Below are 23,896 nucleotides of genomic sequence, written 5' to 3'. Positions count from 1 at the left end.
TTTTTGCTCTATAACTCCAAAGCTTTTAACTTAACACCAAAAACACCCAAATAAAAATTCACCATAATTAAATAGAGACGTGTTTTTCCCGATTTACTTCGACGACAATTTTCCCCGGAAAATGCGGGTTTTTTAAACAAAATCTTTAATTTTCACCTAAAATTTTAGATAATTAATTGTTTATCAATAATTAAATAACTTGGTAATATAAAAGCTCTTTTCGTATAGATTTTAATTCCAGAAGCCGATGGAAATTGAATGAACAGTTTAGCAACAATTGAATTGTTAATTAAAAATTTACGGTCGCTATAATAACCACAATAATTATGATACATAAGAATAACTAAGTTTTTGCTATAAAAAGACACTATACCTATCTAATGTACTTTACAGAATTGAAATTGGACTATTTAAGCGGCCTCAAGAATATTTTAAAATTATAAACAATTTTTTAACTTATAAACAAATAGAATATCTCGGGAAATATTAAAAAATTAAATCATGAAAACGGTATTGGAAAAAAGCGGCAGGACGCTTCTTTCAAAAGAAAAAAACGTTTAATTGTGATAAGTGGTTCCTGAGATACAACCGGTCAAAATTGACCGGGATTTACGGCAAAGATATAAACAATAGGATCATAATTTTTGAATCATCACCTTTTTATTTTTGTCCTCTTTCTCCACACCAATTTTCATATATTTAAAATACTCACAACATATATTATTATAATAAAAACTATCCACATTACGAATGAAAATTGCCAAAAATAGCACAATTTCAATCAAAAATTAGGTTGGAAAAAATTTAATCTCAAAGTTCAAAATCGGTATACGTTAAAAAAATGCATTTCCTCGTCTTCCCATGGAGCAATTTTTTTCAATCTTTTTTTATTCCCAAGTAACTCGAGTAGAGCCATCTAACTAACGCATTATTAAATGTCAAAGTTGCTTTTGTTTTGTTATAATAAATTAATTTATTTATTATAACAAAATTTTTTAATTTGTTTAAATAAAGATTGTTTAAATAATTATACAGCTATCGAATGAGAATATTTGTGTTTTTAACGTTAAAAGGTACACTTGTTGTAGACATCTAAAAAAAGACTAAAAAAAGTCTACAACTGGAAAAAATGTAGTTTTCTTTTCTTATAAATAAATTAATCTATTATGCTCAATAATGCGTTAGTTAGATGGCTCTACTAGAGTTACTTGAGAACAAAAAAAGAATGAAGAAAATTGCTCCATTGGAAGCCGAGAAAATGCATTTTTTTAACGTATACCGATTTTGAACTTTGAGATTACATTTTCTCCAACCTAATTTTTGATTGGAATTTTGCTATTTTTGACAATTTGCAGTCGTAATATCGATAGTTTTTATTATAATAATATATGTTATGGTTATTTTAAAGACATGAAAATTGGTGTGGAGAAAGAGGACAAAAATAAAAAGGTGATGATTAAAAATTTATGATCCTATTGTTTATACAAAGTGTAACAAAAATACAGGTCATAAATTAAATCACATATTCTAGGAACAAAAATAGTTCGAATGAACCTAACTTACCTTAGTACAAATATGCACATAAAAAAGTTATAGTCCTTTGAAGTTACAAAATGAAAATCGATTTTTTCGAATATATCGAAAACTATTAGAGATTTTTTATTGAAAATGGACATGTTGCATTCTAATGGTAGGAACATCTTAAGAAAAAATTATAGTGAAATTTGGACACCCCATAAAAATTTTATGGGGGTTTTGTTCCCTTAAACCCCCCCAAACTTGTGTGTACGTCCCAATTAAATTACTATTGTGGTACCATTAGTTAAATTCAATACTTTTAAAACTTTTTTGCCTCTTAGTATTTTTTCGATAAGTTAGTTTTTATCGAGTTGGGGCTTCTTTTTTAATATGTTTGCATAAAAATTTTATGAGGGTTTTGTCCCTTTAAACCCCCCAAATGTTTGTGTACTTTCCAATTAAACTATTACTGCAGTACCCTTACTTATACACAGTGTTTTTAAAACTTTTTGCCTCCTTGTATTTTTTCGAGAAGGCACCTTTTATCGAGATGTGGCTTCTTTTTTAATATGGTTCAAAAAATACCTAAAAATGTAAATCATAAATAAATCATATTATGTAATATCAAGTCTCCATAAACGTACTTAACCATATACAAATTGTGGTGGATTTGACAAATATTCAAAATATCTCGATAAAAACTGAAAGTACTAAGAGGCAAAAAAATTTAAAAACATTGTGTTTAACTAATGGTACTACAATCATAATTTAATTGGAACGTACACAAAAGTTTGGGGGGGGGATTAAAGGAACTAAACCCCCATAAAGTTTTGATGGGGTGTCCAAATTTCACTATAATTTTTTCTTTAGATGCTACTGCCATAAGAATGCCACATGTTCATTTTCAATAAACAATATGCAATAGTTTTCGATATATTTAAAAAAATCGATTTTAATTTTGTAACTTCAAAGGGCTGTAACTTTTTTTATGTGCACATTTGCACTAAGGTAAGTTAAGCTGAATCGAACTATTTTTGGTCCCAGAATATGTGATTAAATTTATGACCTGTATTTTTGTTACACCCTGTATTTTTGCCGTAAATGCCGGTCAAATTTGACCGGTTATATCTCAGGAACCACTCATCACAATTAAACGTTTTTTCTTTTGAAAGAAGCGTCCTGCCGCTTTTTTCTAATACCGTTTTCATGATTTAATTTAATTTAATATTTCCCGAGATATTCTATTTGTTTATCAGCCAAAAAATTGTTTATAATGTTAAAATATTCCTGAGTGAGGCCGCTTATATAGTCCAATTTCAATTCTGTAAAGTACATTAAATAGGTTCAGTGTCTTTTTATACCAAAAACTTAGTTATTCTTATGTATCATAATTATTGTGGTTATTATAGCGACCGTAAATTTTTAATTAAAAAATCAATTGTTGCTAAACTGCTTATTCAATTTCTATCGGCTTCTGGAATTATAATCTATACGAGAAGAGCTTTTATATTACCAAGTTATGTAATTATTGATAAACAATTACAGTTTTAGTTGAAAATTAAAGATTTTGATGAAAAGACCCGCATTTTCCGTGGAAAATTTTCGTCGAAGTAAATCGGGAAAAACACGTCTCTATGCAGAATTTAATTACGGTGAATTTTTATTTGGGTGTTTTTGGCGTAAAGATCTTTGGAGTTATAGAGCAAAAATTGAAAGAACACGATTTTCGGGCGCCATTTTGTTTATAAAAAAAGTAGCACACTATCTGCGGACTTTGCATACCTATATTATTAATATATACAATCATAAGATTCGATTCCAGCAATAAAATTCCTGGTAAATAACTTTTCCATGTATGTATTTTGCTAATTAGCCCGGAGTACGTGGCCTAGGTATGTTTTTCTAACTTTCATTTTGTTGAAAAGTTGTCTTTCCTTGTGTATTCTATACAGCACTTCTTCGTTTGAGGTAGGTATGCGATGTCCATGAACTTTTTAGGATTCTCCGGTAGATACTGTACCTTGTACATATACCGAAGGCCCTAGATATAGCAGACTACCCTGTTATAATCCCAAAGCCGCGTTAGGCCGATGCCACATTATGCGTTTTGAACGGATGCGGTGAAAACGCATCCGTTTCCAACGCAACCGGACCGACCTGTCACACTATGCGTTTAGTCTGGTGCAGGTAGTAAGCGCGTACCGATGACTCAAAACGCATCCGCTTCCAACGCAACCGGACCGATCTGTCACACTATGCGTTTTCACCGGATGCGTCGGAAACGCATCCGGTCAAAACGCATAATGTGACATCGGCCTTAGCGGTATAAAACGGGAGACTATTATTTTTTTTTGTAATTTAATGTCTTTATATCTAAAACGACTTCTTGCAAACGGTCTAATAGTAGGTCGTGTCTTACTCTATCAAATGCTTTTTCTAGCAAAGTCTATAAAGCACATAAATATATCTGTCTGTTGGTCGTAGCATTTTTGGGCGAGAACTAGTAAATTGAAGAGGGCTTCTCTCGTTCCCATGCCGGCTCTGAATCCAAACTGATCGTCTCCGATGATTGTTTCGCACTTTCTATAGATTCGATCATATAAGAATTTTAATAGGACTTTTACTGCATGACTCTTAAGACTTATCGGACGGAACTCGTTGCAGTGTTGTGGGTTTGGCTTTTTGGTAGTGGGATGAATATTGACTGTAGCCAGTCTTGGGGCATTTTTCCTGTATCATAAATGCGATTGAATAAAAAGACAAATATTTCGATAAATAAATACCAAATCACTGTAAAATCGCTAAAAATATATTTTGAGATTCTAAAAAAACGACTGCTCGGGCTTAAATGTCTTATTTTTACGTTAAGCAGAAGCTATACACCAAGTTTCAGACAAATCGGAGATCCACTGTCTGAGTGATTTGACATGGAATGTACCATAACTAATGTAGACAGATATTGTTCGTCCGCTATAATTTTTCCCATGCGTCACGATTCATTTTCAAACAAATTAAGTCAAAACATAAAGTGAAACGTACGTCGATGTGAATAGCATATAGTATACATACAGTATACACAATGTATACACACCGACGTACGTTTCACTTTATGTTTTGACTTAATTTGTTTGAAAATGAATCGTGACGCATGGGAAAAGTTATAGCGGACGGACTTATATAGATGTTGTGTTACCTTTGATCTGGATATAAACAAAAAGCAAGCGGCCACAAGTAGACCCTGCAACGTGGCTTGAGCATCTCTTAATTTAATTCCGTCCAGATATAACACCGATTGCGTATATGCCAATATGAGGGCGTTCAACGCTAAAATCTTGAACATCTGCAATGTTGTGACTAGAGTACATCTTCCCTGCTTGATTATGTGGCAAACTTAAACAGAGAACTGGTTAATAAACTATGCAGCCTATTTTTATGCGTTTGGAAAGTAAATAACAGAAAGAAGGAAAGTTAGAAAAACAATAAGTAGTGAGAGGCATCCTATGGGCAGGGGGGGGGGACGTGCCCCCTATCTTTTCGGATGCTTTAAACTATATAATGTCATCTAAAGTATACAAAATGTAATGTCCGACATCTTCATGAACAGTTAACAGAACAATTAACAACATTAATTAACAAAATCATAAAACACAGTAAAATACCGGAAGAATAGAAAACGAGCGAACTAATTCTACTATTCAAAAAAAAGAGATCAAAAGCAGCCAGAAAACTACAGAGGTATCAACTTGTTAAATACTACCCTAAAACTTACAACTAAAATTTGACAAGACCTAATGAATAAGAGGATAAGTTTAACAGATGAACAACAGGCTTTTCGTACTGGAAGATCGTGTACAGATGCAATATTCGTCATCAAGCAAATTACTGAGAAATCACTAGAATATAATAGACCAGCATATCTATGTCTGATTGATTTGAAGAATGCATTTGACAGAGTAAGACTCAAAGACGTAATCCATCTTCTGTATAATAGAGATGTCCCCTTAGATATCATAAAAACCATTGAAAACATCTACCGAAACAACAAAATGGAAGTCAGAATAGATGGACAACTTACAGAACCTATAGATATAGGCAGCGGAATAAGACAGGGAAATCAAAAACGTCAACAAAGGAAGAGGATATAGAATGGGAAACAAAGAAGTAAAAATACTCTGCTACGCAGACAACGCCACATTGATAGCCCAAGATGAAGATAGTCTGCAAAAATTAGTCCACAGATTTAACATAACAGCAAAAGAATTGAATATGACAATTTCATCTCAGAAAACTAAAACAATAGTAACCAGTAAAGAATCAATCAGATGTAAAATAGAAATTGATGGTCTCAGTATTGAACAAGTAATGGAAGTAAAGTACCTTGGAATTACATTGTTCAGCTATGGAGAACAAAGAAGTGAGAAATCAAGTACAAAAAGAAAATAGACTGGCAGGATGCCTTAATAACACTATATGGCGAAACCGAATATTAACACTGAGATGAAGTCAAGAATTTATAAAGCCAGTGTAAGGCCAATAATGACATAGGTATGCATCAGAAACAAGACCCGATAGAGCCACAACACACAGTCTACTAGAAACGGCAGAGATGAGAGTACTGAGAAGAATTAGAGGAAATAAGCTGAGATTGAACAAGGAGTGAAGACATTAGATGACAATGTTACGTACAGTGTATAAACGAATGGACACTAAATAGAAAAAAGAATGGAATAATCACATAACCAGAGGCACGTGTGGTCAAAATAGCAAGAGATAAATCACCAATCGGCAGAAGAAGTATCGACCGACCAACCTTCCATAGAGGTATCAACTCGCCAATGACCAACCAGAATTGCTTATAAAGAGGAAGAAGAAGAAGAACACTGCCCCCTAGAAATTTTTATATGGGCGCCCACGGTGAGAAGATGGGAAGGTTACGAGAAAAATGGAGGAAGACGGCTAGAGACGAAGAGAGTTTACATCTTAATACTTACTGCACATGATCGAAGACAGTTTGCTGGTAAACGGTGAAGCAATGCTGGCATCTCCTAATTTAACGATCGGTGTTTGGTCCTCTTCTATTTCCTTCATCATTTTATCAACTTTGGATTGTAGCTTATCTCTTTGGTTTATCATATTTCGTACATGGTTAGGTCTTTGAGCTGACATTGCTTCCTTTAGTTCTTTCTGTTTCTTTTCTCTTTCCTTTTCTAACTTCTCTTTTTGAACCTACAAAAACAAGATAACTAGTATTGATAAATGATCATTTTAATAATAAATTTACGATTTAAATATGTATCTCTTTCTTTTACTTCATGTTATCCAATGCTTCATGCTGGGATAACTGGGATACATTGGGATAATCTAGTCAAACGAGTTAAAGTCAACAACGAATCTAAGTCTTAATTCTCACTGAGAAGAGGTGAGAGATTGAGAGATAATGAAGGAAGAATTGAGCATGACTGGACAAGAACATTTCAACAAAACACTGAATCAAGAAAACATAAACGACGAATCAAATGAAGAAAGTGAGGAGGAGAATGTAGCGGAGGGGCAAGGTGAGTCTGAGGGAAGCATAAGATGCCCAAACGCGAAAGAAATACAAAAAGAAATAAATACAGCAGGAAATGGTAAAGCAGCTGGAGAATACAAAATAGTAGCAGAATTGATACAGTATGGTGGTAAGCAGCTGCATGAACAATTACAGGAACTAGTGTAACAAATATGGGACAAGGAAGAGATTCCGGGAGAACGGTCGACAGGGATAATCACGACAATACACAAAAAATGGGACAAAGAGAAATGTTCCAACTATAGAGCCATTACACTCCTTGATATAGCCTACAAGGTTGTAGTCAATCTAGGAAACCATTAACTAAACGCACGGGCAGAGAATATAATAGAAGATTAACAGAACGGTTTCCGCCCAGGAAGATCAACCAAAAACGCAATACACACAGTAGAACAAATAATACAAGAATATAGGGAACATAATAAGAACCTACATATAACTTTTATTGACTCCAGAAGTGGGTTTGACTCCATAAATAGAACCAAAATGGGAAGGGCATTAACGAAGATAGGAATCCAAAACAAACTGATGAAGCTACAGCAGATGTGCATGCAGAACTCAAAAGCAAAAATCAAATTTCGGGGAACAATATCAGACGAAGTTAATATCATTAGTGGTGCGAAGCAAGGAGACCCAATCTCTTCCACCCTTTTAACCTAGTTTTGGAGCATGTCTTGAGAGAAGCAAAACTAAACGGAAAGGATATAATACTAAATGGAACACAAAGTATTGCTTATGCGGATGATTTAGCCGTTGTAGCATAGAAAAGAGAAGACTTAATAAAAGCCATAAACAAGCTAGATGTAGAAGCAAAAAAGGCGGGATTAGTAATTAATGAAAACAAAACCAAATACATGAAATTGAACGGGAAACCTGGAAGGGGACTAATTATAACAAGAAAATATTTTGAATAAGTAACCAAGTTCAACTACCTACTAGGTGTAACAATAGGAAAAAGCAGCAAATATAATGGACCCCGCAACACTCCTTATGGAAAAGTGGTCCCGGTCAAATTTAACGAAACTTTGGTCAATGATAGTCCTCAGTGAGTAGATTAAAAAAGTCCATGGCACCTAGGTCTGAAAAACTATTCAAATTAATCAGAGTTTATGTCATTTTTTGTATCTATGAAATAAAAAAAATAACTGTCAGATAATACAGACTAAATTTCATTCATGGTTTTTAAAAGGATTCGACCAATCCGAGAGTTAAGTGATTCCTACGCATAAGAGACTTTTCAAAAACTGAATAATCCGAGCCATTCATCTGACTGTTCGGCTAGCCGGCCCATCTCATCCGTAGCTTGACGATTTACAAATACCAGTCGATGAGCAACCAAACATAGATTTCTCCGTATGCATTAAGCGCCAGGTACGGCACATTTCAATCTGCCGGTTTCATTTGGAAGCATCGGCAGAAATTGTAAAAAATAATCACGCCGTTTTACGTCGGCGTCGTTTAATTGATATTGTAATTTTTTTAAGTTGTCAGGATTTTTCATTTATTTATAGATATATAATATAGTATAATCGTTATAATATCATATAATTATAGATAAGTAACTAATACAATTGTTTAAGAAATACGATTTGGATTTTCTAATTTACTTTTTGATTCTAAGATATTTAGCGGCATGTCTAAAACAGTACAGAATGAACTAATATAATCAATTAGTTACATTTTGAATAACGTTATTGGATCTGAGTATCTGAGATTCAGAAAACCATTTGCTTTTCACTAGAAGTAGATGAAACTTCTGAGTATCACGTCATTTACATTAATTATCAACTGTTGTCCGATACGCGTTACGTGGTAATATTTATGAGAGGTTTTTAGGTTTTACGACGTGAGTAAAAGCAATAAGGCAGAATATGTTTTTGGTGTTTTGAAGAACAGAATAAAATTTTTTGATATCAAAAATAAATTGGTAGGGCAAACTGGGGCAAACTTATGACGGCGCTGTCGTGATGTCTGGTGAATTGAACGGTCTCCAGGCAAAAGTTAAAACTATTGCACCACAAGCTTTATTTACTTACTGTCATGGGAATAGAATGAATTTAGTTTTGCAGGATAGATACGTGTAAAAAAATTAAAGAATATCGTCTTTCCTTGCCAGTTTAGCTCGCCCAAACGGACTACTGTTTTAGAACAATTTGTTTCGAAAAAAATGCAAACAGTTTGTCAGACGCGATGAAATTTGGAACCTCGGTTATTCCACTGTAGCAGATTTTCGTGAACAGCTTTTGGAAGTTTTTTAAATTTATTATCGAAGGCGACGACTTTGAAAGTTGTGATGTGATATCTTGATCCGTGAAGCAATCCAAAGTCCAAGAATTTTCAAGATATTTACTCTTCTTTCTTCTTCTTAGCCTTCTATCGTCCACGTTTGGACATAGGCCTCTCCCAACTCCTTCCATCGGTCTCTATCCTGAGCAACATATTTCCAATTCGTTCCGGCTACTCTTTTAATATCATCAACCCATCTCATCTGTGGTCTTCCTCTCGGTCGTTTACTTTGGTAAGGTCTCCAATGTTGTATCGTGGCATTCCAACGTTGGTCTTTTTGTCATAACAGTGTGGCCTGCAAAGCTCCATTTAAGTTTGGCAACTTTTGTTGTTATGTCCTCGACTTTTGTTTTTGATCTTACCCAGTCGCTCCTCTTTTTATCTGACAGTCGTATACCTAACATTGCTCTTTCCATAGCTCTTTCTGTTGTAGCTAGTTTATTCATATTTGCCTTGGTTAGGGTCCAGGTTTGACACCCATATGTCATGATAGGAAGGATGCACTGGTTGAACACTTTGGTCCTCAAATATTGAGGTATCTTGCGGTTCTTAAGTATCCAACCAAGTTTTCCAAATCCTGCCCATGCTAGTCTTGCTCTCCTATTAATTTCCGCACTTTGGTTTTCTTTGTCAAGTTTCAGGATTTGGCCTAGGTAGATATATTCCTGGACTTTTTCTATCTCAATGCCATTTATAGTTATGCGTCTGGAGTCATCTGTGTTTGTCATTATTTTTGTTTTCTTCATGTTCATTTTTAGGCCGACGTATTGGGAGCTGCCTGCGAGTTCCTCTATCATAATTTGCGGTTACTCGAATGAGCTCGCTATAATCACAATGTCGTCAGCGAATCTGAGGTGATTTAGCTTCTTGCCATTAACGTTAATGCCATAGGTTGACCAATTTGTCGTTTTGAAGACGTCTTCTAGTGCTAGGTTGAAAAGCTTTGGCGATATTACGTCTCCTTGTCTCACGCCTCTCTTAATAGGGATGGGATTTGTATTTTCGTCTAGTTGTACTATCATAGTTGCATTTTCAAATATATTATGTATTAGTTGTCTATATCTCGAATCTATTCTACAATTATTAATAGCTTGTTCTATGGCCCACATCTCGATACTATCAAACGCCTTTTCATAGTCTACGAAGGCAAGAAATACGGGTAGTTGGTATTCATTTGCCTTCTCTATCAATGTTCTCATTGTCAGCAGATGGTCTGATGTACTATATCCGTTGCGGAAGCCAGCCTGTTCCACTGGTTGGTAATTGTCCATTTTGTAGGTCAACCGGTTGTTAATAATTCTCATGAATAGTTTGTATACTTGACTGAGCAACGATATCGGTATATAATTCTGTAGGTCACATTTGTCCCCTTTTTTGTGTAAAAGTATTACTAGACTTTCGTTCCAGTCTTTAGGGATCTTGCTATTATGGAGACATTTATTAAATAGCTCTGTTAGTATAGGGATTGTTACTGTCTTGCTTGTTTTCAAGAGCTCGGCAATTATACCGTCCTGTCCTGGAGCTTTATTATTTTTTAGTTCTTTTAAAGCTCTTTCTATTTTGAATCCCTTTATATTTGGTAGTACTTCTGATCCCACGTTTTTTATTTTTCTTTTGACGTTCTCCTTTGTTGATTCATTAGGCTGGCTTTGCGAGCTGTACAAGCTTTTGTAGAAGTCTTCGACTATTTTTGTTATTTTATATTTACATAAAATCCTTTATAAAAGGTATATTTGTTAAAATCCCTATACAGGGCTACATCAAAGACAGAACTAGTTTTCAATCGGTTGACCGATCATCATCAGTGCAATCTTAGAATCTACATGCAAGCCACCAAAGTAAAAATAACAGGGTAAAAACCCTTTACAATTGATCCGTCATCGGAACATATGACTAATATGTGAATTATAACATGGATGATTAAGATATCCAATGTTTTTGGCGAAAAACATTGGATATCTTAATCGTCCATGTTATAATTCACATCTTAGTCATATGTTCCGATGACGGATCAATTGTAAAGGGTTTTTACCCTGTTATTTTTACTTTGGTGGCTTGCATGTAGATTCTAAGATTGCACTGATGATGATCGGTCAACCGATTGAAAACTAGTTCTGTCTTTGATGTAGCCCTGTATAGGGATTTTAACAAATATACCTTTTATAAAGGATTTTATGTTTTTGTAATGGTATACAGCCAACTACAGGAAATTTTTCCTCGTGGATTTTATATTTGTCCTTCTCTTCCTTACTATTGGCGTCTTTAATTTTAATGATTTTTGAACACCCAATGCGGGTCTTAGACATTTTAAGCCTCTGTTGTTTTCAATGACTCGCTCTATTAAGTTCTCGTTCCATTTTTGTAAGTCGCGTTTTAGTTCTTTTCTAATTGTTTTATTAAGTTCTATGTATTCTTGAGTATGGCGTTTGTTTTGCGTTAGTAGTTGTCGTCTTTCCGTCATTAGTTGTTTAGTTTCGTTGCTTACTTTGTCTTCTTTAGTACTTGTTTTCTTTGCGACCTGTAGTCCGACTTCGAGAAGGTTCTTATTGATGTTTTTGTTAATTTCGTCAATTTCATCTTGATTATGTGAAGGATCATATTTGAACTTATCCGCTAAGACCTCTCGGAATTGCTCTTCATTTGTTTTTACTTTAAAGGCATCTATTCGCGTTGTTTTTTTAAATATTCTTTTCCTCTCTTCTTTCATGTTAATATTTATTTTTGCTCTAACTATACGATGGTCACTACCCGTTGTTACGTTGTTTATTGTTGTTACGTCTTCGAATATTCTTTTGTTGTTTGAGAGAAAATAGTCTATTTCATTTTTGGTGGTTCCGTTAGGTGCAACCCATGTCCACTTTCTGTTAGGTTTCTTTTTGTAGAAGGTATTCATAACATACATGTTTTCTTGTTCCAGAAATTCCATAAGTTTTTCTCCCCTTGTGTTTCTTGTGCCGAATCCAAAATTTCCAATCTTGCTTTCAGAGTCTTCAATCTTACTTCCAATTTTGGCGTTAAAATCTCCCATTATTATTATTTTGGATTCTCTGTTGGTGTCTATAGCTTTTTTAAGATCTTCGTAAAAAGTATTTATTTCTTCATCAGTTGCCTTTTCAGTTGGAGCATAAACTTGCACAATCTTTAATTTGGTTTTTGGATTTAGTTTTAAAATCATGTATGTAACCCTGTCTGAGATGCTGTCAATTATTTGAATTTGTGATTTTCTCTTCTTCTTGATTAAGAAACCTACTCCACCGTATGTATAGTCTTCATTGCCTTTATAATAGAGCCTGTTGCCTGAATGTAAGTCCACATACCCTTCACCCCTTCTTTTAACTGCTAATAGTCCCATTATATCCCAATTCATATTCCCTAATTCCTCTTCTAGTTCGTAGAGTTTTTCGTCTTTTGCCATGGAACGGATGTTGTAAGTTGCTATATGGAGTTGTTTGTTGTTCTTCTTTTTCAATGTCGACTTGCCTCCCCCAGAATCCTCGAGGCAGAACGTTATTTCGGTGTGGGACTGTGGAATAAACTTCCTACCCACCTGGGGTATCTTCCGTATATCTGTTGAAACCGACATTTTTGATTTGTGGAGGTTTTGGCCATAACCCACCACGCTGGCCAGACGGGTTGGTGGGTGGGAGGGGATATTAGGGAATGAATTTGGGGTTTGGATAGGATAATACGGAGGTTGGGGCCTGGTTACCTCTAAATAGAAAATGGAGGAAAAAACCAGGAGCTCGCGTGGGCAGGGGCGCTAAATCCCTGAAGTAAGTCTGCTCTCTATCGGGATCATAGAGGGGTACCTACCCGCTAACACGAAGATATTTACTAGATATTACAAATTACTTAAAAATTACGCTGATCCAAATATTTTCAGAAAGTTGGATAAGTTACAAAATATGTGTAATTTTTTATAGTAAGTACTGCAATTCATTACAACAAACTGATCATCAATTCTCTTATTACCACCAACTTCTGCTTTAAATGAACGGGATTTCTCTTGTCTCAAAAGAATCAAAACATATTGTCAAAACACCACGAAACAAGAGAGAATGTCAAGTATAAACCAAACAAAAAAATCTCCTATGATGATTTAAGCCTTTTAATTAGATGGTATACCTATATGAGGAGACAAAAAGACCTTGCCGACCCTGTCTCTAAGGCCACGAGCCGCCACTGTGTTTTCATGAATGCTTTACACTTATCCAATACCAGCATAGCTGCAGTTCCAACTTTTCGTTAAAAAACTACTGAACAGTGGTGGATTTAGGGGGAGGGAATAGGGGAATTCCCCCCCCATAACACCGTCGAGAATTAAAGAAAATATTGTTGAAACATAATTATTACACGTTAAAATATGTTAGCTTACATTCAACTTACTACAGACAGACAAATTCAACCCAATTAACTCGAAAGTTAGGAAAATAAAGGGAATTTATTGCATATGTTATTACCTATGTCTTTTATGAAGTTTAGTTTTATTTTTTTTTATATATTTTTGAGTTGGTGTTTTATTGAAAGTCGCCCCCCTCCCCCAAGGCAAATGTTCCGCCATTGCTACTAAAGTATCCTGCTATCCTGATCATATGTCCTGTTAGTTAACACGACATATGATGCATCTAATCGAAATCAGCAAAATCTTAACGTACAAATAGTCGAAGATGACATAAACCCGATTTTTCCATAGAAGATTGTAATTAATATTTCGCGTTTACCTACTATCATCTATGTACATACTTTGTTTTTTCTTTTCGTATTGAGATCAAGTTCATTTTCTCTACTCCTATCTGATCTGGAGATTCTTCTTTGCAAATCATCTAAGCCATTTGCAAAAACTACTGCTTCGTCGGCATATCTAATAGATGCACTCTATTCTGCATATCTAATATGAGGCACTCTATTCTGCATAATAGAATAGAGGCACATGCAGAACAGAGGTACTCTATTCTGCATGCGTGAAAACGTGAGATGTCTTGTTATGCTCTAGCAGCACTTATTGTGGTTGTTCCTCAATTTTCTGAAGGTGCTTAAGTAGCAGTGGCGGAACATATACCTTGGGAGAGCGGGTAACTTCCAATAAAACACCTCCCCTAAATACATAAAATAGATAAACCCAAACTACAAGACATAGATAATAACATGTGCAATAAGTTCCCTTAATTTTCCTAACTGTCGAATTAATTGGGTTTAATTTGTCTGTCTATCGTAAGTTTCATATCAGCTAATATATTTTTTGTTTCAACAATTTTTTCTTTAATTCTGGACCGTCTTACGGGTGAATTACCCTATTCCCCCTAGATCCACCGCTGTTCAGTAGTTTTCTAAAGATAAGGCGGAAATACAGCTATGGTATAATTTTTATGTCGCTGTAGCAACATATTTTCTATCGCACTTCTTCAGTTTTCTGAGGACTTTTCGGAGGTTTTCTGAAGACTAAAATACGATGCATCTAATTTTAACTATGAATTCATATGCAACACGCAAATAGGCATGAAGAAAATGAGTCTCTCTTCGTTCAATAATAGATATTTTCAATCACTTCACTGTGAATAATTAGTGCACTTAACGTGAATTTAAGAACTTCAGAAGGCTGTAGCTCGAAAATAATAGTTTTTTAGACCCAGGTGCCATGGACTGTTTTAATCTACTCACTGAGAACTATTATTGACCAAAGTTTCGTTAAATTTGACCGGGACCACTTTTCCATAAGGAGTGTTGCGGAGTCCTTTTGAAGAAGTAACCAAGTTCGACTACCTAGGTGAAGGCACTGCAGAATAAAATGAATACCTTTGAGACAGTTTTATTGACATTGATTTGGGGAAAAATTTTTAAAACGAGTGAATGCAACAAGCAAAAAGTTAGAAACTGTGGACTTTTTTTTTTCTCTGATTCTGGCCTTGGTTTAGAACTAGAACCTTTAGCCACGTAATTGTATAACTTATCACTAAGTCAGGTGTAATGTGTAGTGTGGGTGTGTTGAGTAAGTGTCTTGTTACTTTTGCAAAGTCGACGTCATTGTCTTTGCAAAGAGACGCTAATTGTATCCGAACGTCTGCGCTCCCTCCGGTGAGTACCGATCCCACAAGGACAGAAACTATTTTCACTTATTAATTTATAATAAATGAAAAAATTCCTGACCCTGGTGAGATTCGAACTCACTACCATTCGGAACTTTCGATCCAAAGGTTAGGCGCTCTTACCACTGAGCCACAGAGGGGGTAACTGTGGACTTGAACGTGTCAATTGGAGTAGAATTAATGACATTTGAGCTTTGTTGGAGACGTATGAAATAAATTAAGAGAAATTGAACTAGAAGCCAAAAATATTTTTTTGCGAAGGCGAGGATATCCCAAACATATTCTATAGAATTCACCTTCATAGAACAAAGAAAAGAAGAACATTTTTCGATGAAGCAGTTAAAAGTGAAACAATTTTAAAGGTGCAAGGGAGATTCAGAATTGAAGTAGTACTATATTATAAGTACCTATTTAATGTTATATGCGACAATATTATATGACAATTTACGCTAAATAAAGAAGAAGCCAAGGCGTGAATTAATATTTTATGCTAGAAATATAAGAAAGATGTTGATAAAGCCAAAGAGACCTTGCATAATGAAATTATTCATTGTATAACGTTATGCCAAAGTTTGAATAAACATTTGAAATTTTGGTGTCATCCAAGATGTAAAGATGACTTTTCCCAATTTTTAACTTTACTGCAAGATTATTTGACGATACCAATTTCTAATGCATCAGGCGAGCGGTCTTTTTCGGCTTTAAAAAGAATAAAGAATAAAAAATAAAATACATATATTGAAGCTCTTTGGGTCAAGAGAACCTAGACGCATTATCACTATGTATTTTAATATAAAAAATAAAGAACTGGAGCAACTGAATTTTGATAGTATTAATATGGCAGTTTGCTAATGCCAATTCAAGAAAAAAAGTAAGCTAATTTTTGTCTTATGTATACTCAGTGATATTAGAAGTGTTAGACCCAGAAGGAATCATTTCTGGAACTTAATTTTCTGGCAAAATGGTAGATTTTCATCAAGAATGAAACGATAACATTGGAAAGACTTTTTATTGACATGTAATAAAACAAATTAATAATGTGTTTGGCGACCCCTTAGCTGAATACACTCCTTTACACGTCTAGGCACTGACAAAATGAGATGATCGATGTCTGCTTGTGGCACCTCGTTCCAAGCAACTTAAATTTCATGGATTAACTGTACCAGAGTCTGTGGAGGATGGTGCAAAGTGAACAGTCTCCTCTCCATCATATCCCACATATGTTCGATAGGATTTAAACCCAGTGAACAGGGTAGCCACGGCAAAAAATTAATGCCAGCTTCTTGGAGAAAGTCCATAGTTCGACTATCAATATGGGGACGCGCGTTTTCTTCCTAAAATGGGCGTTGCGACGGCCATATAGATAAGGCAGTAAAGTGGTTTTTATATGTCATCAACATAACGCGCATCTGCATCTGTCATACTGCCTCGAATAAACAAAAGTGGTGATCGGCTACCATAGGCAATAACCACCCAAACCATTACTCCAACTGTCCTGTGTAGATGCCTCTCAACAGCAAACCCTATATCTCGTCGCTTTTCACGGCGGCGTCTTATCATCTTACGACCATCATGCATACATAAACAAAATCGCGATTCATCGCTGAATGCTGCATTATGCCATTCTGCCACCCAATGCTGCCGTTCTCTGCACCAATTCAAACGTTGATGACAGTGATCCGCAGTCATAGGAAGCACTCGTCGTGGGGGAAATTTAACCAGTCCAAAGGCTTGAATGCTACGGTTTAGGGTACGTATAGTAACAAGCCTACCTTCTACTCCAAACCATTGGTCAGCGATTTGAAGCGTAGTAGCAAAACGGTCTCGCAGAGCCAGGAGTCTAAAGCGCTTATCTTGACACCCTGTGGTATGCCTCGGTTGACCAGTTGCTCTTCTTCGTGTTCCTCTACCTTAGTTTGTCCACACACGACACACTCGCATAACTGTCATTGCCGTACAATTAACACGACGGCCAATTTCGCGATACGACAAACCCATATCTCTATAGGCCAGGGGTGGGCAAACTTTTTGTGGTAAGGGCCACAAAAAGTTTTTGTTCTATTACTGAGGGCCGCAAAATTTGTTACCTACGGTAAAATTTTCAAATATTATACTTTTTTTTACTACTAATTCTAATTTTGTTTAAATGACGTTCGCAGTTATTTAGGCATGCTATCTCCCCCTCCCCCTCAAAATATCTATTTTTCTTTCACATTGGTTACATATTAGTTACTTATATATTTAAAAGGAAATTCCGTGCTTATATAGATGCAAACGTCGTACAGTGTGTCGCATTTAAGATGAAGACACCCTTATATTTCGGCTATCAAAGTAAATACAGATTTTAAATTTTGCGCAGTCATAAATGTTGATGGTTTACATTTTTTAAGATAGTCAACTGAAATTTAAATTTTAAACGCGGCCTACTGCAAATCCACAAACGGTGAATTTTCGATATTTTGCTTCGCGTCAGATATGTCGGAAAAAGTTATTTGGAAAAGTTGTTCCAAATATTACTATAACCCCACATACCCAATTTCATGATCAAATTCGCACTTTTAGTTTTTTCAGTATTTGTACTCCAGATCCTAACAGTTAAGTTTGGCTGGCCCGAGATGTATCTCGGGACATCCAATTGTAGGTTTTAGGATCCTAACTACAAATACTGACAAAACTAAAAGGAATTTTATCATGAAATTTGGTATGTGGGGTTACAATAATATTTCTGTATTTATTTTGATAGCTTCATTTTAAATGCGACATAAAAATAAACAACGTATAGATTTGAAAAAATCTTAGATCCCTTCGTTGTTTTTGCTCTCTTTGAAAGAATTAAATAATAAACAAATATTTATGAAACATATTATTTATTATTTACAAACTTTCAATAATAATTATTAAATTTTGCAAATATCGTGCCACATAAAGATTTGTAAAATGCTAAAATATCTTCTTTTTTACATGTGTGTCTTCCTTGTCAACTGGCACGGAATCAATTTGAACTGAAAAATGATTTCTGACAAGTGATAAGTAAAATGATTGTATTTATCCTCAAAATCTTTGAAATGATTTTCAAATTCCTTGTGGCAAATTACAAGTTCTTCTTTGTAAACTTTTAACTTATTTTCTGGTACATTATTTTTAATGATTGAAAATGAACTAATTATTTTTTTTTTGAACTCTTATGATCAATGAATAGTTTGAGTTTCATTTTAAAAGAATTTATCTGTTATCATATTGTGTGCGTATAAATTTTTGCCCTGCAATGTTACGCAAAATCACATGGATATTCAAAACTTAGTAAATTTAGCAAATTAAAAAATATGATTGTGATAGAAGTCATCAGTATGTTTTGGTCCTAACTCTCCCAAAAATGCTACGAATTCACGATGATTTAATTCTCGTGAACGAATAAAATTGAAAAAAAAAAATAACAACATTAGTTACAATTGAAATGACGTTGTCTACTTGCAAAACATTTGTGCACAATACCTGCTGATGACACAGTGAAAAATAATAAATCATGTTCTGAAAATTCTTAATGAACGTGATATTTAAGTTTTCTCGTACTAGTTGGTTAAGGAGTAATTTATAATTTTCCAAATATTTCCTGACTAGGTACTTCAAAAATATCCTTTCCAGTTGATAGAGATATCATGGATGGATTCCATTGATAATGGTTATTCATAAATATTAAAATCGGTATTAGTTGCTTGAATAAATATTAGTAAGTGAGCTGTGTCAGTTCTATCAACAGTTTGATCCAATGCAATTGAATACCACATGAATTTACGTTCTAAAATGGATTTAGTTGTTTTTGTATATTATTATTCATCACTTCAAGTCTTCAGAACGATAGTTCTTCGTGATCTTCTTTTGGACATAAAATTCCACTTGCTACAACTAAACGATATTTGATAAATTTGCCATGTGAGAACGGTTTGTTCACTTTAATTAATTTTTGGGTAATTATAAAATTTGCTCTTACAGTATCTTCGAATTCTTTATTTTGTTTTTAAAAAACATTTTATTCCAGTGACAAATTTTTTAATAATGTTTCAAAACTCGGTATCGGAAACCCAAATAATTGACCGCGTTAGGTTGAAAATTTGTGGAACAATCATTCTTTAAATGAAAATAATTCACATTTTTCCGAGGGCCACAAAAAAATGTCCAAAGGGCCGCATGCGGCCCGCGGGCCGCACTTTGCCCACCTCTGCTATAGGCAATAATTTTACCCCTGTAAAATCTCTAAAATGGTGATAATTTTGGTGTCTTCGAACTCAGGGCATATTCTTGAACTGAATACCAACTGAATTTATGTACCAACCTGTCTCCATAAATTGGTCTTTTCACCAAAAAATTTAAAGATAAAACTTTATTTTTACAAAAACTATAAAAGATAAAACATTGATATTGTTATCATAGTATGTTTTAAAGAGACCATACCAACACAAAAGACCCAGAGGCAGACCTCCTATGAGATGGGCAGATGATCTGAAACGAACTGCCGGGAAAAATTGGCTACAAGTAGCGTACAACAAGAAACAATGGAAAGGAAGACTTGAAGAGGCTTATGTTCAGATGTGGACGTGAATGGCTAGACGAAGAAGAAGAAGTATGTTTTAAATATAGTCATTGTGCTGACAAAAAATTAAGTTCAAGAAATGATTCCTTCTGGGTGTAACACTTCTAATGTCAGTGAGTATATTTTTTAGAATATGTTATTTTGTTTGTCATGTGTTATTTTGTAGAACTTTCTGTTTTTTTTATATATTTTTAAATGTATTTTTTGGAATATTTTTTACGTTTGCTATTTTTCTTCTTTGTTTTAAAAAAATATTGTATGAATTTTACAATAAACGTTTATAGTTATTGCATGTATTCTTTTGTTGTTAAAAAACTGACGACCAATAGCAATGAAGGGGTCCCCTAAATCTCCAGCGCCCAGGGCCCGGGGTTACGTTAAACCGGCACTGATCAAAGAAGTTTGATCTATCGGAATTGACAATTATTATAAAGGGCAAAGAAAAATTCTCGAAGCCGTGAAAAGTGCACAATCTTTAAATTCCACCATTGTACGTAACGGAATGGGACGTTTCATCGCCGCCGTTTCGATACCGCCGGTTCATCGCCAGTCCATTTCATCGCCGGCCGTTTCATCGCCAGTTAGTCAGTTGATCTTGTATTATGGGAGATGACACGACACGATGTTAAATTCAGTTCAAAACTTATGACAAATAAATAGATAAAAAATATTATTATATTAATTTACTGTTCTATTTCTACTTCCCCTAAATTTGATACTAAACAGTATTAAATTTGTAGTGTTAAATTATATTTTATATTATAAAAGTTTAAAAGTCTATTAAAAGATCAAGTATGGCAACGGGAATGGTCATATCTCGCATTTCCTAGAATTCCTAATTAATAATAAAAATAAATATGTAATAAATGTAACTGTCGAAAATTGGTCGAAAATTCGGAAATATATCAGTTAGCGATTAACTGACTGGCGATGAACCGGCGGCATCGAAACGGCCGGCGATGAATCGGCCGGCGATGAACTGGCGGCGATGAACTGGCGGCGATGAAACGTCCTAGACCCGTACGTAAACGTCATGGTATTATCGCCGAGATGAAGACAATGTTTTTGAGAGATTAAAAGAGGATGCTGGAGAAATCGCTAAAGATGAAGAGTTTAAAGGTAGTAACGGTTGGTTTAGTGTTTAGTCGATTCAAAAGTCGCTGTACCTAATTCGCATAGCATTGCAGAAAGCGGAGAAGCGACAATTGCTGGTAAAGAGTCTTGCTATCCACAGAAATTAAAAGCTATAATAGATGAATGTAGCTACACCAAACACACCATATTCAATGTAGATGAGACTGGCCTGTTCTGGAAGAAGATGTCTAAGAGAACCTTTGTCGCACATGAAGAGAAAATCTTTCCAGGTTTTAAGGCTGCCAAAGATCGATTGACAGTGATGGTTGGGTCAAATGCAGCTGGTGATTGCAAGTTAAAACCACTCTTAGTTTATCGCACAGAAAATCCAAAAGCATTAAAAAATAAATATAAATCTGGCTTGCCCGTAATTTGGAAGTCCAATCGTAAAGCTTGGGTGACAGCTTCACTTTTTGAGGATTGGTTTTGTCATCATTTTATACCTGAAGTCGAACGTTATTGTCAATCTAAACAAATTCCATTTAAAATCATCGACAAGGTTCAAGGTCATCCTCTTCCAACTTTAACTAGTTTTGACCCACGTGTGAAAGCTGAATTTTGCAATTTTGCCACCTAATACAACCGATGGATCAGGGAGTTATTAAAACATTCAAGGCTTATTACACCAGACGATCATTTGCACATCTGCATGAAGTTATAAGAAAAAACAACGAGCTTTCTGTTAAAGACTTTTGGAAACAATTCAACGTTTTAGATGCAGTGACAATCATTGGACAATCTTGTAATGAAGTTTCACAAAAAACGTTGAGTAGCATCTGGAAAAAACTGTGTCCTATTTTTTCATCACTGACACTGAAATAGAATTGATGCCAGAGCCTGATGAAATTAGTAATGCTATAAAAGAAGTTGTTGATATCGCTCTGCAAATAAATTTAGAAGTTGATAGTCATGACGTTGAAGAACTGTTGAACTCCCACAATCAGAAGTTGACAATAGAGGACCTCAAAGAAATGCATTAATAAGAACAAGACATTAAAGAGCTTGGAGTTTGGAATCAGTTCAATCTGAGGATCAAATGACGGTTGGAAACTTGACTGAAGGCCTCAGTTTAATTGAAAAGAGATTAAAATTTTTAGAAAATATAATATATGTAGACCAGAACGAAGAGCGCATTTCTTGTAATAAACAAGGGATAAAAAATTATTCGCCTGCTATGAAGAAATTTTGCGGGAGAAAAAAATCTTTGAGTCGTCAAACTATACCTACTTTGTTAGATTTTTATGAAACCTACATCAAAATAAATTGAATTGGTAATTTTATATTTGTGTAATCCTAAGATTTTAATAAAAATTTTTGTGTAAATTGCTATTTTTTCTTAGCTTCCGGTCCCAATTAAAATAATTTATATACATACATATACGAAATTATACCCGACTTACGAGAATTCGACTTATCGCTCGGTCCCACTTATCGCGTAAGTGCTGGGGTATTACATTACATACTGTATTCTAAAAAAATCACACAAACAAAATATCACTGTTACAAAAAAAAACAAACGAAGCTCCCACCCCCACCTCGGCCACCTCTAGACTGGTGGATTCTTTCTTGAATTCTTTTATTTAATATTTAAGTTAGGTTAGTTCGAATCATAAACAAAGGCGATTACGGTTACTGCGATTACTAATGATTGTTTATTTTTATTATCCACATTCCCCTGTGGTTTTAGCATTTAGTCTAGCAGTCTAGCCGGTTAGTTTAGTTGTAATCGAAGAAAAATTAAAAATTAGACTATAAATCTGATGTGTGTACGTAATTTTCGTTTATATCCTGTTCCAATAGTTTATCAGTAGATGGACGGTATTTGCATTATTTTACTGTTGTTATCGTGCCTCGACAATCCATCATTTTTGTTAGACAAGCAAATTGCAAGTAGGTATTGCATGATAAGCTTTTGTTATGTGTAAATAAATAATTATCAAGATCTTAATTGTTACTCAAGATCTAATAAGTTACACTTAATTGTTACGTTTTTATTATTTTATACGATTATTGTGTGGGAATCCCAAATTACACGAATATATAAACACACACAAAATTATTTTTATTATTCAATTATTCTATAATATATTTTTATCTTTTTCAGTATTAGTTGATAAAAATGTTGGCAAATATAAAGGTCAACATTTATTTGTAAAACCAATAATAATATAAAGAGATATGTGTAACATAATTTAAGATAATTAATTATAAAAAAAGTACGTATTTTATGTGCACCAATTTTATATTGATAATAATTATTTATTATTTATTTAGCTAACGCCTCGACAACTAATGGCCATTGGCATGATAATAATTAATATTTTACCTAGTACATATTTTTAACGTAATGAAGATGGTAACAAAAAAATAATCACTACAATTAGAATAAATACAAATTGCAATAAAAATTACATTCTTTGAAAACGTTTGACAAAACGGTAAATATGTATGCATTATGCATGATTCATAAAAATGGTCAATTATGCACAAAATGTATTGAATTCAAAATGTCATTTTGTATTTAAACGGTCTAGCCGGTGAAGATAGTAAAAAATGTCCCCAGCGATATTCCAAAAAATAAAAATACCATGTTCTTACACATCAAAGAGTATTCGACCAAAAAAATTTTTGGACCCCTAGATCTGAACATAATTTCAAAAAAATCGAAACGTATTTCGTTTTTTGACGATATCTTCGGTTCTAATCATCGTAGAAATT

The 23,896-nt window shown here is 34.3% G+C and overlaps 2 protein-coding genes across 2 annotated transcripts in view; one reads left to right on the top strand and one right to left on the bottom strand.

The window, feature by feature from the left end:
• Positions 1-23,896, bottom strand: part of LOC126890813 (endoplasmic reticulum transmembrane helix translocase) — a 214,742-nt gene that overhangs the window by 18,372 nt on the left and 172,474 nt on the right. Inside the window, exons 12-13 of the mRNA XM_050660004.1 lie at positions 6,510-6,744; positions 4,712-4,908 (exon numbers count right to left, since the gene is read on the bottom strand). Coding sequence (XP_050515961.1) covers positions 4,712-4,908; positions 6,510-6,744 — 432 coding nt within the window. The remainder of the gene's footprint in view (positions 1-4,711; positions 4,909-6,509; positions 6,745-23,896) is intronic.
• LOC126890814 (mucin-21-like) overlaps positions 22,583-23,896 on the top strand; it is a 34,706-nt gene continuing 33,392 nt past the window's right edge. Inside the window, exon 1 of the mRNA XM_050660005.1 lies at positions 22,583-23,068. The gene's annotated coding sequence lies outside the window, so the exon portion shown is untranslated. The remainder of the gene's footprint in view (positions 23,069-23,896) is intronic.

This window comes from Diabrotica virgifera, chromosome 8, assembly GCF_917563875.1.
Source record: "Diabrotica virgifera virgifera chromosome 8, PGI_DIABVI_V3a".
Classification (NCBI taxonomy): Eukaryota; Metazoa; Arthropoda; class Insecta; order Coleoptera; family Chrysomelidae; genus Diabrotica; species Diabrotica virgifera.
This window is presented reverse-complemented; position numbering and strand designations above follow the sequence as displayed.